Source organism: Astatotilapia calliptera, chromosome 9, assembly GCF_900246225.1.
Source record: "Astatotilapia calliptera chromosome 9, fAstCal1.2, whole genome shotgun sequence".
Classification (NCBI taxonomy): Eukaryota; Metazoa; Chordata; class Actinopteri; order Cichliformes; family Cichlidae; genus Astatotilapia; species Astatotilapia calliptera.
Window position 1 is genome coordinate 30,623,065 of NC_039310.1, and position 18,395 is coordinate 30,641,459.

Consider the following 18,395-nt stretch of genomic DNA (forward strand, 5'->3'; position numbering starts at 1 on the left):
CCTAGTAGTACTTATATTTTACTGTAAAAAACACAAACATGTTTACTGAATGATTTTAATAACTATATTCATACAAATATAGATGTTCAGTTTAGAAAACGATGATTTTCCCAAACTAAACGTGACGATTCAGAAAAAAACACTGGGTCTGCTCTTTTATCATGACTGGTTTTAGTGGCCGATCAGTAACATTTACAAACTGGTGTGTAGTTTAAAGTCTGAACTTTCAACAGGAGTTAAAACACAGACTCAGCATGGCTGCAACTCGTTGCTGTGTCAGATTAAATCCGTCATGTGACCTGGAGGCGTGTCCATGGACCTCAGATAACGCTCACCTTTATTCCATTTCCACACTGTCCCTGTGTGAAGTCCGCCCATAGTGCTGATTCAACATGTGCTCTGGCACCATCGTAGGCCTCGTTGCTACTGACAACAACAAATAAACCCTGTCCACTCTATTGGCTGAGCCACGTTGAACCATGTTGGTCTGTGACGTGAACTAAAGGGTTTGGGTGAACTGTCCCTTTAAAAGCACGAACACGGAGTCTGCGCTGAGGAGGAGGAGGAGCCTGTGGGCTGTGTCACTAAACGTTGGACCCCTCCTCCTCCTCCTGTGTGGTTCCTCGCGCTCATGGCCTCCGCTCCGCGCGCTCCTCTCTACCTGGGCCTTGACTTGAGCACGCAGCAGGTAACAGCACCTCACCTGTCCCTCCTTCACCTGCGCGGAGTCTGCTGTGACATGCTGTCCACGTGCACGTAGCAGTAAAATAACGGACTTTAGTGCGCAGGCGCAGAACGTGGAGACGGCGGAAGGTTTGATTTGTTGGATCGGATAGGTTTTGACCCGCGTGCACTCGCAGATTGAAACAGGTCGATGACGTCAGAAGCTGTCACAGAGCTGCTGACGTCCGGTACGTTTCCAATAATCAATAAGAGGAAATGAAGCTGATCAGTGAATCTGAGCTCATAAAGCCTAAGATGCTATTTCAGGTGTTTAAGCTGCCGTCAGTGACGTGGCCGATAACCTGTCAGCGTCTCTGTGAACAGGATGACGTCATTTTCCTTCATTTATCCCTGAAAAGTCTGAGTGACAGTAAAAATGTCAGTTTTCACACGGATGTGTCCGAGACAGCAGCAGGAAGTACAACAATTATCAGATCCTAGTTGTATAAAGACAGCGACCACCTCCAGCTGCACCGTCCTCTTCTTCACTTCATTCATCGCTTATACAAATCATTCTTTTTCTTTACAACCACTAAAACTTTCATCAGCTCAACTTCATGAAACAATGAAACAGGAACCGTCCCTTCAAAGTAAAAGTCCTGCGGAGCTTCAACGGTTCAGATGAAGGTTCGTCCGTGGTTTCCTGAAACAGTCTGAAACATTTCCTCCTAACATGTGACATCAGCGCCCCCTCCACTGCACTTTAAACCCAGGTTTCCTGTCCAATCAGCAGCTCTGTCTTTACTCTGCTCCTCTTCATGTCTTCCTGAAGCTGAAGGCGGTGGTCATCGATGGAGAGCTGCGTGTGGTTCATCAGAGCGGCGTGCAGTTTGACGCCGAGCTGCCCGAATTCAGGTATAGATCATATAAACCTGACAGCATCAGCTGGAAGGCTTCATGAGTCACACTCACACCTGTCAGGGTGACTGGCAGGCTTTTATTGTGAAAGGATTCCAGCCACTGTCTTATTTTGAAAGTCTGACCGTTCAGGTGTATTTGTTGCTCTCAGGACTCAGGGAGGAGTTCATATCCACACTGACAGACTCACTGTCACCTCACCTGTGCTCATGTGGGTCAAGGTGAGACACACACACAGTAACACACACACACAGTAACACACACACACAGTAACACACACAGCTGTTAAACTATTAACTCACGCTGAGGTTCATCAGCTGACTGCTGACCTGTGTTTGTGTCTCTGTGATTGGCTATTCCCCACCTCCAGGCTCTGGACCTGCTATTGGACAAGATGAAGAGGGCGGGGCTTGACTTCTCCCGTGTCAGAGCGCTGTCAGGCAGCGGTCAGGTGATGGTTAAAGTTAGACTTTGGCATAAATGTCCAATAATTTGTGAAGCATGAACAGGACGGGTGCTGCAGTATGAGCAGAAATATGTGGACACCTGGACAGGTGTGACTCTGTGCTTATTAACGTGCTGCCTCCACTCGTCCTGAGGGAAACAGGAAGTTCAGACAGTTTGTGCTGTCAGCTGATCCACAGTACAAAGTTCTCCTGGTGCAGTATGAACTTACTCAAATGTTGATGTTCTCAGGTGCAAATTTAAAGTGAACAGCTTGTTTAACACAGGAGAACCAGGAGTGTCCGCATACTTTTGATCACAGCGCAGATGTCATATTAAACCTTCTGTTTTTATGAACTCAGTCTTGTTTCTGTTTTTAGCAGCAAACACTAAAAACAAATTTCCACTAAAATCTGGAGAAGAATGAGTGGAGTGTGGTGGGAAGTTTCCTGAGACAGAGTCAGTTTCCTCATGAAGTGCTTCAGTGTACATGACAGCATCGTGTCACACTAACTGCACGACTTCCCGTCAGCACGTGTGACTCGGAGTAAATCCTGAAGCACTTTTGTGCTCGCTAAACATTTACCTGCTGAAATCAAAGCTGCTGAGTGATGTGCAGCTCAGAGGGAGCTGCTCACTGGGTGTCCACATACTTCTGATCATATAGCACACTGCCATCACCTGGCAGGAGGCGGGAACCAGCCTGTAAAATTTGAAGAAAAGTGAATGGAGTCTGGTTGACTTGTGTTGTCTCTCAGCAACATGGCAGCGTGTTCTGGAGGAGAGGAGCGTCTGAGACTCTGAAACATCTGGACCCGGACCAGGACCTGCACCAGCTGCTGCAGGTGTGTGTGTGTGTGTGTGTGTGTGTGTGTGTGTGTGTGTGTGTGTGTGTGTGTGTGTGTGTGGTTAAATGCTGACTCGGGTGTGCTGCTGCGTCCTCAGGACAGCTTCTCGGTGTCGGACAGTCCGGTGTGGATGGACTCGAGCAGCACTCAGCAGTGTGAGGACCTGCAGGCAGCAGCAGGAGGCGCTCTGAGGCTGGCGGAGATCACCGGATCCAGAGCCTACGAGGTCCAGCTGTGCCACATCTGTGTGTGTGTGTGTGTGTTAAAGAGCTTTAAAGGACGCGTCCGTGTGTTTGCAGCGTTTCACAGGAAACCAGATCGCCAAGCTGCGTCAGACCCGAGCGGAGGAGTTCCAGGACACCGAGGTGAGAGCGTCACTGCACCTGCACAGTCCCACCTCCAGCTGTTTCCTCACACCTGATGAACGTGTGTGTTTTTGGTTTCAGAGGATCTCATTGGTCAGCAGCTTTGCCGCCTCTCTCTTCCTCGGTGGTTACGCTGCCATCGACTACAGCGACGGTACGGTTTGTGTGGCTCGTCGCTCTCTGAGGGTCTCGCACCCATCAGCTAATCAATGAACCCACTGATCGATTGTTCAGGCTCAGGGATGAATCTGCTGGACATCAGGACCAGAAACTGGTCTGAGATCTGCCTGCAGGCCACCGCTCCTCACCTGGACCAGCTGCTGGGAGCTCCACTGCCCTCCACATCTGTGCTGGTAAACAGGGGAGCCTCCAGAATATTTTCATGGGGTGGCCACACGGGGGCCACTAAAAGTATTCAGGTGTCACAGCAAAAACAGAATTTACAGTTTTATTATAAATATGATAAAATAGGTTATTTGAGAAATATGTCAAAAAAGAGAAACAGAGAAGATTTATATGTGTAGTTAATTTCCAGCTACATCACTGAATATGGATACACATGAAAACCACAGAGCCAAGTCCACCATCTTTATATTTTACATGCTGTAGTGGCGCTTTGGGAGCATTTCAAGTTGCTATACATCAATACAACCATTACAGCCCCAATTTTAATAATATGTCTGCATTAAGTTCATAGTAATTACATAAATTCCAAAAATTGCAATAAACTACAAACAAATTGAAAATCATTTTTGGTTTTTTTAACATATATTTCTAGTTGCAGAAATTTCAGAGGCTTATCCCTCAAAACTGTAAATACAAGAAAGTTGCACAAAATAGTTTCCAGCCACAGGAAATTTATTTTGAGTGTCTTCAAAGTTTTATTTTTGAAATACACCAACTTTTATAAACTGCAGGAAAAATGAAAATAAATATTATAATGCAAATTTCTGAAGAAACCAGCATGTGCATTTTGAGTTCTGCATCCCAGAAACTATTCAGAAAGGCAGGAACTCAAACATTAATTTAAAAACACCAGCATGTCTTTGTAAACGCCCTAAAGGAAAAAAATACATTTTACGCGAAAACGACATCAGTTCCGGTTTCGGGCGGGTAACGTAGGAAGTGTTACGAACAGCTGATCGGATCGGCAAAGCCTGTTTCTGGAATATTATGTTTTTGTTGCTGCAAGTGCTTTTTACGCAACTTTTTGCAAAGCTATAAGTGGAAGGAAACCATGACCGAGGACAAGCTGAATGCAGAAGATGTAAGTACAACTCCTCCATATTGTTTATTTGATTTTATTTTCACTTGCTAAATAGGGGAGAAAGAAAGAGGGAAAGAAAAACAGCGGGGGAGAGGGACGGTGATAAAGGGCAAAAAACAAAAACCAACAAAATAAGCAGACAAAAAATCCATCTATCAATCACCTGGATCAAAGGGAGAACAAGTTAATGTTTCCACTGATTGTGAGCTTTTTTGTGCTCATGATGGTCCGTGACATTCTGGTCTGCCTGTCTGCAGGGCCCCGTCTCCTCCTACTTTGTGCATCGGTACGGTTTCTCTGAGAGCTGCAGTGTGGTGGCGTTCACTGGAGACAACCCAGGTACATGTGAGGTTATTGATGGTTAATCATTAGATTTGTTCCCCAACATCATGAAGTGTGACTGTTTAAACACAAACATCAGGCCTGTTTGAAAGAATCCTGCAAAGCTTGATCTCAGTGAGGTCATATGAGATGAACTTTATTTATCCTGAATGAGACAACAAACACAAGCTTCAACAAAACAGCTGAAATATGTTATAGAATAAATATGAAGTTAAACTAACAACCAGCATTTAATGAGATCATGGAAACATGTTACTTGTGCTGATGTGAACCTGTAGTCACACAGGTTCACATCAGCACTGCATGACAACCACAATAATGTGAAAATTAACTAAACATGTGGGTTATGATTCACCATGAAATTAAAGAGAAATCTAAAGCATGTAAAACAAATAAGCATAAATAAAAGTTCTACTAATATGTGAAATAAAATAAAATATTAAATTAATAACAAAATAGAATAAAATAACATCATTAAACACAAAATTAATAAAGTGATATAAAAATAATGAATTGAAAACAATAAATAAATAAAAATAAAAAATGCTAAAACAGACGTGATTCAAATAAACTGAACGTGAAAAACGTTTGAATCAAACCTGTTTGTGTTTCAGCGTCGCTGGCAGGAATGAGGCTGCAGCCCGGAGACGTCGCCGTGAGTCTGACTCTGGCACACTTCCTGTCATCACGTCGGGTTACTGTGGCTGTTAATGTGTGTGTGTGTGTGCGCGCGTGCGTGCGTGCGCGTGCATGCGTGTGTGTGCGTGTGTGTGTGTGTGTCCAGGTGAGTCTGGGGACCAGTGACACGGTGTTCCTGTGGCTGCAGCAGCCTCGTCCGGCTCTGGAGGGTCACGTCTTCTGTAACCCGGTGGAACAGCAGGAGTACATGGCTCTGCTGTGGTACACACACACACACACACACAAACAAACAGGTGAGCTGTCAGGTGAGGGTTCAATGATGTCAAGAAAGTCAGAGGGAACCAGACTCCTCGATGCGTCCGCCATGTTGGTTAGGAAAGGGGGTGGAGCCAGAGACAGGCTGCAGTGTTTCAGGTGTTTTGTCATCAGCAGCTTCAAGAACGGGTCTTTGACGAGGGAGCGCGTCAGGAACGAGTGTGCTGGAGCATCATGGGAACTTTTCTCAGCAGCTTTGAGGGACACGCCGCTCGGAAACCATGGAAACATCGGTGAGGTTCATTTCACCTCATCATTTCCTGTCCTTGCTTCAGTTCCTTTCTTTTTCCTTACCTTCCTTCCTTCCTTGCTTCCTCTGTCTGATTCCTTGTGCTGTGTGTTTTCAGGCTTTTATTTTGAAACTATGGAGATCACTCCTCCTGTGATTGGTGTTCATCGCTTTGACTCTGCTGACTGTGAGGTCTGTGCACCAACATTTATCATGTTTCCATCTATTAACACCCAGACTGTGGCACACCTGTCTCACCTGTTAAACCTGTTTCATGTGTCCCACCTGCAGGTGTCCTCGTTGAGTCCTCAGGTGGAGGTTCGGGCTGTGGTGGAGGGTCAGTTCCTGTCTAGACGGCTTCATGCTGAGAGACTGGGATACTCCATCAGTAAGACCTCCTCAGACCTCACACGCTTCCATTTGTTGTTTGAATTTACTGTGTGAGGAAACTCGTGGATCAGTCTTTACACTGGTTCTGATTCTGAGCCAGAGCGCTGTAACTGTGACTGAGGTGACAGTAAAGCCGTCGTCCTCCTTAGATAAACCTTGAATGTCCTTTAAGTCTCAGCTGGGAGGACATTTTGTGTTTTCAGTTCCAGGAACCAGAGTTCTGGCGACGGGAGGAGCGTCATCGAATAAAGAGATCCTGCAGGTCTGTCTGAGGCTTTATTAGCACCCACATGCATAGACTGTATGTAAAAGATGGACATAGCCATAATGATGTCATCAAAGCAGCAGCATTTTTGTGAGTTTCAGAGGGAGAAGAGTCACTTCCTGTGGTCTTCTCCATAGGTGCTGTCTGACGTGTTCAACGCTCCGGTCTACACCATCGACCTGTCCGACTCCACTTGTTTGGGTTCAGCCTACAGAGCTCTACACGGTCAGTGTGCTCACAGCTTTTATTTTGAAAAACCCGCACTAGACTGCCTCGTCTCTGAGCTCTGAGAGAGTTTCAGTTTGAAGAGAGAAGAGAAGGAGAGGACATAAAAGTAAAGGAACAAAGGAGAGGAAGCAGACTGTTAGCAGCTGTTAGCAGCTGTTAGCAGGCTGAATGTGGTCTAGTTGGCAGTTACTTGCAGTCTGTTAATAACTGACGTGAGAACTTTATGTGATTGGATAAAGCAGATGTTGACAAAGCGAATCAGAAAATGTTAATTCACAATACTATGGTATCATGAGATGTCTGTGGAGTCTCAGCTCAGCTGCATATATGCAGACTGTATACTTGGTCTCAGCCCGATGACCTGCAGTACTCTGGTGGCAGCCCTGATGGAGATGGCTGTGACACCTTGCTCATTGGTCTGTGGAAATGGAAACAGGGTTCTATATTTTTTGATTTCCTTTCACATGAATAAAAATATTTGGGCCAAGTTCTTAAACTCTGGCAATTTCTTTACTTTGTCAGACCGCTCTGATTAAACATTACACTCAGGTCCATGAAAAAGGGAGAAACTATGTCTACAAACAGAAAAACATGTTGACATGACTGATTCACAGCCTGCAGTGAGACCGTCTGACATCAGAACAGGAAAAAGGCAGATCAGTGAATTCTGCTTCAGGTGTTTGTGAAATATGGCTGTAAGAAGCTTCTGATTGGTCGATGTTTGGTTTCAGGCCTGGTGGCAGAATCCGGAGCGTCCTTCGTTGATGTGGTGAAGAAAGCACCAGAACCACGACTGGTCGCCACCCCGCATCCGAAGGCGAAGGAGGTGAGGCGGCCACTGTATGATGATGCGTTGCTGGCCTCTGAAGCTGAACCGTGCAGCAGGTCTCTGAGGCAGGAGCTTCATGAAACGTGCCCTCATAACCACAGAAACACGTTCTGCTCTCCAGCAGAGACCAACACCAGTGTTTCTGGGGACACATTAAGGTGACGGACCAGCTGCACATGTAACACACTAACAGTAAACAGCTAATCGTAAACACATACCTGCTGGATTTTATGTGTCATGTGATTCAAACACACGTTACCTGCATGGTGATGAATCCTCCGCTTCTTTTAAACATGTCTCAGTCCTTCACATGTTTTACTTCCTGTCACTGCTGCAGCTGGTCCGTCACCTTAATGAAACCCCCGTGTTGGTCTCTGTGAGCTTCTGCAGCATTTTTCTGTTTGCTGCTATTTTCTTCAGCTGCAGTGTGTTTGAGCTCTGTGTCGCTGTAGGAATCAGGTCTAAAACAACCTGTAGGACGCTGGCGCAGATGAGTCCAAAAAACACACTGAACAAACTCAAAGTCTTACCAAGGACATTTGTCTTATTTCTAATCAAAATAATCTCATCACACTTAAAATAAGACACAATCAGCCACTGAGTAGCTGATTGGCAGACTTTTTCACTTATTCCAAGCAAAAAAAATTTGTATTAAGTGAAAAAAATCTGCCAGTGGAACAAGTGAAAATGATGTAGTGAAAATGATGTAGTTTCAAGATGCCCTTTCTAAAAACATGTTTTCTAAATCTTACTGAAATGTTACTCAGTAGTTGATTGTGTCTCATTTTAAATGTGATGAGATTATTTTGACTAGAAATAAGACAAATACACTTGGTTCAAGATCACAAGGTTGGTACAAGATTTTGAGTTTTTGCAGTGCAGGCTCTTGTCCCGTTCAGAGTTCCTCCACTTTCCTGTAAGTCAGTTTCCATCAAACAAACCTGTGAACACTCATTAAACTCACTCACTGACACACACGGACTCATCACACCTGACACAGCCTCCCACAAGTGTTTCCAAGATGGCCTCTAAGCGCTGAGATTAAGGTGCAGACATGCAGCGTGTTTGAAAAGTGTCTGTGATGTCTCAGATATAGCCCCGCCCTCTCTGTCAGGTCAGGAAGCAGAGGTGAGCTCAGGATTTCTTCCTCTGTTTTGTTTCAGGTGTACGACGAGCTGCTGAAGCGCTACGTGCAATTGGAGGAGAGAGTTGTGCAGAAGAGCCACAGCTGAGCCTCAAACCGCCATCAGTGAAATCCCGCGACCGCCATTTTCTACTGAAGCCAGCTTTGAGTTTGACTTTTACACCTGTTTACCTGAAAAAAGATCAGAGTCATCACAGGAACCCTCAGCCACCTGAAGATGGGCTGCTCGCTTCGACTTCAGCCTGATTGGATCAACGACATCATCATCATGTCAAAGCCTGGTTGGAGGATAGCATTAACACAGCATCGTGTGATTTGCTCAGTCCACCAGTAGTGAAACAGAAAAGAAGCTAAAATGATGAAACAGCCTGCGAGCCGTGATTGTGTCGCATTTTAAGCTCCAAAAATCTGAGATGAGAGCGATCGGCTGAAGAATGTCCACGTTAGTGCCAGCAGGGTCCTGCAGAGCAAAGTTTAACATCCCAAAGTTTTTCAGAGTCTTCTTTTCACTCGTGACAGGCCTGACATGTCTGTGACGTTTCTGACTGAAGCCCCTCCCACTGCTTCATCACCTGGATCCAGGTAGCATTAGTTATTCATGTGTAATTTTTAGTGTACAGTCTGAAATAAAGTGAACGAGTTCGTGAACATGTGTTTGGTTTCTCTTGCTGGAAAAAATAAAAAATAAAAATTTGATCAAAAATATTAAAAATGTACATAATAAAATACAAATCAATTCAAAATAAAGTAAACAATGTATGAAATTATATTATAGACTAAATAAAATTTAAAAGAGTACGTGATACAAAAGAAAATTATGATTAGAAGTAAAAACTATTTTTAAAGCGAAAAGTGAAATTAAGAAAAAATCAAAGATCTATTTTTAAGCGTTTATTGTAATTTTCTCAGTTTTCATGTTGAGACGTTTTTATTTTTCTACATTTCCATAAGATTCGTTCATCCAGAAACACGTTTCGATGCAGAATAATAACAGAGCTGAAGGTCTGCTGACAGATTCAAATGATGCTGTTGAACCTTCATGTACGACCGAGCCGCTAACATGAAGAACTCTTTATAACCAGCGAGACGTCACAGGTGATGATGATGATGATGAGAGCTCCTCTGTGAAGCTCAGGGAAGGATGGACCATCAAACTTTTGCTCTTTAAAAACTCAGTTCATGTATTAATCGGTTCAGGTATCGATCGATCGTGTATTGATCCCTTTGAGGCTCCACGTGTACGACCTGCTGCTGAACCCGGTCCTCCTCAGAAGCTCGAGTACATCCCCAGCCTCTTGGCGGCCTCAGAGATCCTCGGCGTCTTCCTGCTGGGGAACGGGTAGTAGACCTGGGAGTGTGAGGATGCCCCCCCCACGCTCTGCTGCCTGGTAAACCTGAGCGTCCTGGAGCTCCTCCCCTCCAGGACGCTGTTACTGGTCTCCTTCTGTGTAGACCGGTTCTCCTGCTGGTCCTGTTGCAGGCTGGTAGTGATAGGGGTGGAGCTTTCCGTCAAGCCCAGAGAGTAGTCCGGAAACGCCAGGTCCCCCCTGGAGCCCCTGAAGGATGGAGGGTCTGGATCTTCCTCTTCTCGTGTGGCGCTTAAGGAGCAGCAGGGAGGCGTTTCTGAGGAGCTGCTCGGAGGAGCCGAGAGTCTCCTGTATCTGGACTCGTGCTGCGAGCCGCCGACCTCCGAGGAGGACGAGCCGGAGCGTCTGCAGAGGAAAACAACAGCATCAGAGAGAGCAAACTGTGAGGACAGCTGTGAGGAGGCGTGATAACACTGAACCTCCTCCCATGTTCCTCCTGAGCGTGCAGGTGGGTTCCTGCCAGCAGGGATGAAGACCTCTCAGGCGGACATGATGAAGACCTCCTGCTGTGCTGGAGCTCTGACAGAGAGGAACTCACCTGCTGGATGTCTCTGGGCAAGAGCGCCGGTGCAGGTCCAGGTGGACGTGCCAGGGGTCGGGGTCAAAGATCACGGGTGGTGGCCATGGTAACGTCAGACCCTGAGGGGCGGGGACGATGGCGACGGCCTCGGACAGCTCCTCCGAGACTAAAGACGGAAATCAGAACGTGAGGAATCCTGACCTGCCCACAGCCAACACGAGCGTCCAATCATCAGAGAGAGACCAGGACCCAAAGGATCAGCTGACAGGAAGTAATAATCTGAAAGAGGATGAATGGTTTCTAATCTGTGACGCTCAGATGTGAATATTTGTCTGTGAAACATGTTTGACTCTGAACACTCAGTTATTAAAGATTCTTCCTTTCAAATTATTGATCACTGATCAGTGTTTCTGTTTGTGCTGCTTTAATAAGAAACACCTGAACTCATGAAAGGCGGCACTCAGCAGATTTCAGCTCTTAGGTGATTTCATCCAGGTGAGCAGCAGGTAAAGTTCAGAGACACAGCGCCCTCTGCAGTCTGACTGCAGTAAAGCAAAGGCTCAACCGGCTCCAAACTGCAGCTCCTGCACTCAACTTGTGGCCCCACTGACTCACCTGAGACTCACCTGAGACTCACCTGTTAGAAACAGAAACTGAATATGATGAAAATAAAAACACAGCCATCAGATCCTGTGAGTTCACTTTAGAAAGAAGAAAAACCTCCAACAGTCACATCAGCCAGAGCAACAGCAGGAAGTTTTACCTTCAAAATAAAAGCTAATATTTTACAACAGCAGAAGAAGCAAGTTTGTGTTTCTCACATCAGGAAAATGGTGTTAACAGAGTACTTTTACTTTATAGTACTTTTACTTTGTAGTACTGCTACTTTTACTGAAATAAGTGATTAAAACACGTTCACAAAGGATCCAGCACAGTCTCTGCAAGTCTGACATGCTTTTATTGTGAAGGAACAAGTCTCATTTCTATCAGTTAACCTGACAGATGGATTTTCACTGAGTTTAAAGATTTTGTCCAAAGTCAAACAGGAAGTGGATCAGACGGCGTTTCCTCTCACCTGTCCTGAACAGCAGCACCTGAGTGTGCCTCCTCCTCCTCTCTCTGGAGCTCCGATACTCTTCTCTGAGCACAGACACGTCCATCTTCCTCCTCCTCTTCCTTCTTCCTGATCCCTGCAGCAGGAGAGGACACACAGTGACCTTTGACCCAGGCACACCCAGCCTGAAACCTGAAACCTCCTCCTCACTTCTTTTATTTACATTTGACCTGATAAAAGTCTCTTAATGTGAAAAGCAGAATCTGACCTGATTATCAGATTAGATTTAATAATAGAAACATGAATAGAAATCATTTTCTATATAATCTGATAGATAAAGCTGTCATATGGTGTCATTCAGTGTAAATGAAGCTGTTATGAATCATAGTGGGAATGAATGAATGTGTGATGTGTTCAGGGTCCCTGTTATAAATTAATATAAATGAGTAATGGAGAATAAATCAGCTGCTGCTGTCATGACTTTGAGTTTTATCGTCCAGCAGCTCCTCGCTGGGACTCACGCAGCAGCCAGAGCAGCAGGACATCCTGTTGGCAGCAGCAGCAGCAGCACACCTGCTCAGGTGTTTTATTCCCCGTCAGTGCAGCCGCTTACATCATGATGCGTTTAAAGGCCGTCTGGAAACTCCGACACATCCAAACCTGCTGCTGGAATCCTTCAAATGAGGTTAAAGCTGCAGAGAAGTCGAGTGAGAAGAGAAAGACGTGTTAGTGCCTTGATACTGTCACACACACACACACACACACACACACACACACACACACACACACACACACACACAGAGTCGTATCAGCCTGTTTGATCTTTTGAAGTGAGGCAGGATGACATCACAGACTGTGAGGCTGTGGGTCACATGATCACCACAGTCACATGTTTGAAAGCTCTAAGTGAACATTGTTTGGTTTGGTTGTCCTCCAGAGGAGGCAGCTGATGTCCTCCAAACAGAAAAGAACCCCTCCCACTAAAAACATCTCCGTGGATTCAGTCCCCACATACTCCATGTTAACACGTCCAACATGTCCAAATAAACATGTTCACAGCCCCTCTGCAGCCAGCTTCCTCCATCATGTTTCATTTGGTTTGTGGTGATGAAGAGAAGACACATCGTTCTTGTTTCTCTCTGACTCTCCACATTCAGATCAGTGATCATCACAGATTTGTGTGTGACTTGGAGGTGATGCATGGTGTGCGGCTCATATGTGCGTGAAACTAATGAGTGATGGTTCCCCTGAGATATGCATGTCTGATGATTGTTGGATGGAGCGAGCAGAGAGTGAACTACCATCCTGGATTTGATGTTATCCAGGGAAAATCGTCACGGTAACTTCTTACAATATTATGAAGATCAGGTTATAGCTTCTCACCTCCAGACTGGAGATCAATAAGTATGACGTCACCGCCTACTGACCAGTCAAGTGTCAGCGTTAGTGGAAGATCCCTCTGTGTGGACAGTAGGAGGTCTCTTACTAGTACTCTGATCAACTCGCCACAGTTTTCAGGGTTTTATCTCCTTCCAGCCTGATGGTTCCCAAAAAGGTTCATTTCTCAGGGCTTCATGTGCACACACGCCCTGCTGGTGAAAGACTGGCAGTACAGACAGATAGATTATAGGTGATTTTATCTGTTTGAATAGAATAGAATAGAATAGAATAGAATAGAATAGAATAGAATAGAATGCCTTGTAGAAACAAACTGTTCTTGAGTCTGTCAGTGTTTGTGCTGAAGAGAGGATGCGCTCTTCTATAGCATGTTATATATAAATGTACGCGTCCACTGGTTAATTACATAATCATGTGGCGGCAGGGACCTCACAGCACACTCACAGCCTATTATATAATTGTTTTGTGCATTGTTATATATGTTGTATTTGTTTATTACTAAAAACATCAAGAAGTCAAAGCAAAAGGAGAACACAGCACGGTTTAAACCAGGGAGGTTTGTTCATCTAAATGATTTATTATTAAAACAGACTCAACATCATTTTTTCAGCCCCACAAACACATGTTCAAAGCTCCACATCAGCCCGATATGAAACAGAAGCTCTGTAGAGCGGCCAATCACGATGAAGCACTTTACATTAAGCAGATTCAACTGCGCTTCATGTTTTTGGCCACCAGATGTCACCAAAGAGGCCTGTGCTGAAAAGCTTTTTCAACACAAGCCTCAGAAAGCTTCATTTGACCATCGCTGCTCAATCCTCAGCACACAACAAACACTTTACTTTGGATTAACAGAAAAGACATCAAAATATAACAAACATCAAATATCTGTAATGATGCTGCTGAAAGTGACCTGAATGGGGGAAGCGTCCTCTTCCTGACAGGCTCCTTCAGAATAAGAGTCAGTAAAACACAACCTGACTCTTTATCACCAAGACTTCCAACACTTCCTGGACAGGTGTCGTGCCGAGGCAGGTATCCCCGACAGAGTGTGTTTCACCTGCGTCGGGATCGCGGGTCCAGTTGGCTCCGCCTCCTTTCCAACCAACTCGACGTGGAAGTAGTGAGGTTTACTTTAGTGAGACGGTGAAAGACGAGTGTGGGTACATGAGCGTTCAGTTTGTGGGTCACAGAGAACATGAGACACGTTCTGTTCTCACGTGTTACAAACCAACGACGTTTCCCTGATGATTCTGTAACTTTACTGTATAAAGAGCTCACAGCTCCAAAGTTTCAGGAAGTGTTTGTGGGCTAAACATCAGGAATGACGGACGCTGTTTGTCCGGCATTTGGACAGCCCAGCGCGCGCTCCCGACAGGGGAAACCTCCCTTTGCACGACATTGGCGAGGCTTCAAACGTCTCAGTGTATCATGACGGCTGGAGGCTTCAGGAATCATAGAGCTTCAGGTGTGGAGGTTCTGCTCCAGATGTCCTCAAACTGACCTTTGACCTCTACCAGACGCCATCAGGGCCGCTCTGTACGAGACGTCCACGCTCTCCCACGACTTCAGACGCACCGCGATCAAACGTGCTCGAGTGAACTGCTTCATCCTGCTCACTTCTTCTTCCTCACGTCCTCTTTCTCAGCTCCGCCCCGCCACCATCATGGAGGATCTTCAGGTTCCTCAGCTGCACTTAAAGGAGACCATTTCTGATCTCAGGTCAGATTTCAGACTCTGTCCCTTCTCAGATAGAGCAATAAAAACGAGTCAGACAGCTGAACTATTCCAAGCTGTCACATTTATACCGTTAGAGCTCTCGTACACGTTCATGTCTGCTTTATTTTCTGTCACATTTCACTTTGTCCACTTTGATCCTCACACCAGATTCTGGATGGCGCCACCTGCTCTACTGTTTGAGCCTGTGTGGTTTGATCAGGTGGAAGAACTTTGTATTGGCATAAAGACATCATCTTGTCCAAATGAAGTTGTTCCAATACATTTCTTAAAAAGGATTTTTAAGGTTGTCAGTTGTGACATTTTAGCGATTTGTAATAGCAGTCTTAAATCAGGTGTTGTGTAGCCTGTTTTAAACATGCTGTTGTGCAGCCTGTGCTTAAAAAACCCAATCTTGATTTCTCTGTGTGGCGGGGGTGTGGTCTCTGGCCCGCTGCAGAGGAGGGGCGGTGCGGAGACGGGGCTGAACAGGTGTTTGGGACGAGAGACTGACTCTGACTCTTTTATGTTTCAGTGACAGTCGAGGAGAGGGAGTGGAGTGACCACTGAGCGGGAGTGTCTGTGTCCCTGCATTAAACCACAGTGAACAGTCATAATAAAATAAGTGTGCTGTCACCCACGGTCTGTGTGCGTGTGTTGGGGTCCGACGTCACAGTGTTGCCGAAACCTGGGCCGCAATGTTGCATCCCCAGCCCAACCCGCCTGCTCCTCCGGCGCCGCAGCCACCTGCCCAACCGCTACAAATGCCGGGCCAGATGATGCAGGACACTGAAGGTCGTGAACCGGTGAAGTTCCTTGAAGGCTGTCGACCGACTTTGCTGAGTTTTCAAACTAAACAGGGGAAGATCAAAATCAACAGAGCCCATCGGTCCATTGGATTATCAAGACCTAACCACCCTCATGCAATGATTATTAAGGTGCATAATCCGGTAGACAAGATGAGGATCCTCCCTGCAGCTAAAGATAATGGCCCCCTGACTTATGATGGTCAGATCACTCGCATTCAACACGATTTGGCAACAAGAGTAAAAGAGATGCGGTGTGCGTTTAACGGAGTGTTTTTTATATGCGCTATCCTGCTGCACTGAACGCTTTTCATGGAGGAAAAAACATTATTTCAGTAAACCTGAAGATGCTCTTGCCTTTTAAGACAATTTGAGTTAAATTGAAGTACACCGACAGCAATTCAGTGAATAAGATTAATATTATTACAGCACTTAAGTATTAGACATACCCTGCTGATGCTAAGGTGTATTGGAACTGAAAGATGTACATTTATTTCTATGTATTAACAGACCTCTCTGCACTGAATCATATCTGTTATTAACCTCTGTCTCTCTTCCACAGCATGTCTTTATCCTGTCTTCCTTCTCTCACCCCAACCAATCACAGCAGATGGCCCCGCCCCTCCCTGAGCCTGGTTCTGCCGGAGGTTTCTTCCTGTTAAAAGGGAGTTTTAACAGGAAGTGCTTCCTCATAGGGGGTCATATGATTGTTGGGTTTTTCTCTGTATGTATTATTGTGGGGTTTACCTTACAATATAAAGCAACTTGAGGCGACTGTTGTTGTGATTTATATAAATAAAATTGAATTGAATTGAAACCTTGCTGGGTGGATCTCTGGAGCTCCAAGAAAGTCCACAGCTGAGGGGAACTTGTTTTTTACGGCCTGGGTCACAGCAAGGACGTCAGTGGAGTCCATGTTTAAGCCTCTTTGGGGAGAACGGGGAAGCTGAGCTGTTACTGTCTGAAATAAATAGCATGAATATGATTATTGTACAGAGCACAAAGCAGAAGGCCACGTTGCTTCAGTTCACGTCTTATTTGGTGTGTTTTCACTGAGGGTTCGGTGGCAGACACGTCTGAGCTCAGTCTGCTGTCAGAAACACTGCAGCACTCCAGGAATTCACTCTCACTCTTTCAGAAAGTCCCACAGGAGCCAAACAACAGCCATAAAGGCGCTTCCTGCTGGGACGCTCGGCCTCACACCACAAGCAACATGTTCACAAAAACACTGAGCACAGCTTTTATTGTGAAATATTAGGAGGAAGCTGAGTAAAATTCTCCTTGAGGTGGAGGTCACTGAGATTCAAAGCCGTTAAAGATTGACAGCCAAAAAAAAGAAGCAAAACTTCTATGAAGAGCTTACAGAGCGCCGTCAGCCTCGGGGGGCAGAGAGGCTGTAGCTACATCTGCTGGTGTCACTGTGACCTCACAGCAGTTTACATGAAACAGGAAATGAATTACAACCTTTGTGACATTAATCCCTTTGACCAGCTCATGATGCAGAGTGTAGACTGTGATAATGAAAATGATTTAAGGGCTCGTATATGACACGTCCATGAAAATATAAAGTCTGTAAAAGCAGCTGGAACGACAGCTGTTCAAAGCTGAACACGTACATAAGCCAGAAGACAGAGTGAGTCCTCCATCTCTCTGAAGGAGGCCATCGTGGTGAGCACAGATGCAGCAGCAGTGTGGATGTGTCCACTCTCACAGCGTATCTCTTTCAAGTTTGTCCTCACATTCTCAAAAGAAGAATTTGGAAACACCCAATGTGATGATAGAGAGCAGGAAGAACGAGTCTCAACAAGAGACACACACACCTGATTTCCTGTAACTGCAGAGGGGAGGAGCCACCCAAGCAGGTGAGAACAGGAAGAGAAACAGCTGAGCCTTCTTCAGAGCAGCAGGAGGACGGTGGAGCTGAGGCAGGTGAGTGTTAACACCATGTTGTTGTAGTTTTGCTGTCAGAGTCTCTGAGTGTGTTTGTGTGACTGTAGAGGGAAGAAGAAGAGTCACAGTGAGCTCTCTAGCTGTGATTGGCTCAATAATCACCTTCAATGGACTGAACACAGAGAACGAGCCGAGGAACCTGACAAACCTGTTTGTGTGTGTGTGTGTGTGTGTGTGTATGTGTGTGTGTGTTCCTGTTTAGACATCTTTATGAGGACAAAGAGTTGGTATGCTACTATACAGGGAGTGCAGAATTATTAGGCAAGTTGTATTTTTGAGGAATAATGTTATTATTGAACAACAACCATGTTCTCAATGAACCCAAAAAACTCATTAATATCAAAGCTGAATGTTTGTGGAAGTAGTTTTTAGTTTGTTTTTAGTTTTAGCTATTTTAGGGGTATATCTGTGTGTGCAGGTGACTATTACTGTGCAGAATTATTAGGCAACTTAACAAAAAACAAATATATACCCATTTCAATTATTTATTTTTACCAGTGACACCAATATAACATCTCCACATTCACAAATATACATTTCTGACATTCAAAAACAAAACAAATCAGTGACCAATATAGCCACCTTTCTTTGCAAGGACACTCAAAAGCCTGCCATCCATGGATTCTGTCAGTGTTTTGATCTGTTCACCATCAACATTGCGTGCAGCAGCAACCACAGCCTCCCAGACACTGTTCAGA

The 18,395-nt window shown here is 45.3% G+C and overlaps 3 protein-coding genes across 7 annotated transcripts in view; 2 read left to right on the forward strand and 1 right to left on the reverse strand.

Moving 5' to 3' along the window:
- Nucleotides 1-507: 507 nt before the first annotated feature.
- On the forward strand, nucleotides 508-9,501 carry xylb (xylulokinase homolog (H. influenzae)). 3 transcript variants are annotated; one of them, XM_026180434.1, is made up of 19 exons: nucleotides 508-688; nucleotides 1,496-1,578; nucleotides 1,733-1,802; nucleotides 1,952-2,032; nucleotides 2,784-2,870; nucleotides 2,971-3,099; nucleotides 3,173-3,238; nucleotides 3,320-3,392; nucleotides 3,473-3,591; nucleotides 4,763-4,844; nucleotides 5,462-5,502; nucleotides 5,632-5,747; nucleotides 5,919-6,034; nucleotides 6,149-6,222; nucleotides 6,322-6,418; nucleotides 6,624-6,682; nucleotides 6,823-6,910; nucleotides 7,645-7,739; nucleotides 8,906-9,501. In XM_026180434.1, exons 1-19 carry the CDS (start codon nucleotides 632-634, stop codon nucleotides 8,972-8,974), a joined length of 1,602 nt encoding a protein of 533 aa, XP_026036219.1. In that variant the 5' UTR covers nucleotides 508-631; the 3' UTR covers nucleotides 8,975-9,501. The 3 variants fall into 3 exon arrangements, with proteins under 3 accessions (XP_026036219.1, XP_026036217.1, XP_026036218.1); XM_026180433.1 differs by adding an exon at nucleotides 1,272-1,350 and having other exon boundaries at nucleotides 637-688; nucleotides 5,632-6,034; XM_026180432.1 differs by having other exon boundaries at nucleotides 548-688; nucleotides 5,632-6,034.
- A 493-nt stretch (nucleotides 9,502-9,994) lies between these two features.
- LOC113029547 (uncharacterized protein C9orf152) lies at nucleotides 9,995-17,656 on the reverse strand. Of its 3 annotated transcripts, none has more exons than XM_026180436.1 (6): nucleotides 17,568-17,656; nucleotides 16,566-16,708; nucleotides 12,349-12,519; nucleotides 11,849-11,963; nucleotides 10,792-10,939; nucleotides 9,995-10,598 (listed from the first exon to the last, which is right to left on the reverse strand). In XM_026180436.1, the coding sequence occupies exons 3-6, from the start codon at nucleotides 12,370-12,372 to the stop codon at nucleotides 10,154-10,156; spliced, it is 732 nt and encodes a 243-aa protein (XP_026036221.1). In that variant the 5' UTR covers nucleotides 12,373-12,519; nucleotides 16,566-16,708; nucleotides 17,568-17,656; the 3' UTR covers nucleotides 9,995-10,153. The 3 variants fall into 3 exon arrangements, with proteins under 3 accessions (XP_026036221.1, XP_026036220.1, XP_026036222.1); XM_026180435.1 differs by having other exon boundaries at nucleotides 12,349-15,793; XM_026180437.1 differs by lacking the exons at nucleotides 16,566-16,708; nucleotides 17,568-17,656 and having other exon boundaries at nucleotides 12,349-16,287.
- LOC113028832 (NACHT, LRR and PYD domains-containing protein 3-like) overlaps nucleotides 17,647-18,395 on the forward strand; it is a 42,796-nt gene continuing 42,047 nt past the window's right edge. Inside the window, exon 1 of the mRNA XM_026179277.1 lies at nucleotides 17,647-17,676. The gene's annotated coding sequence lies outside the window, so the exon portion shown is untranslated. The remainder of the gene's footprint in view (nucleotides 17,677-18,395) is intronic.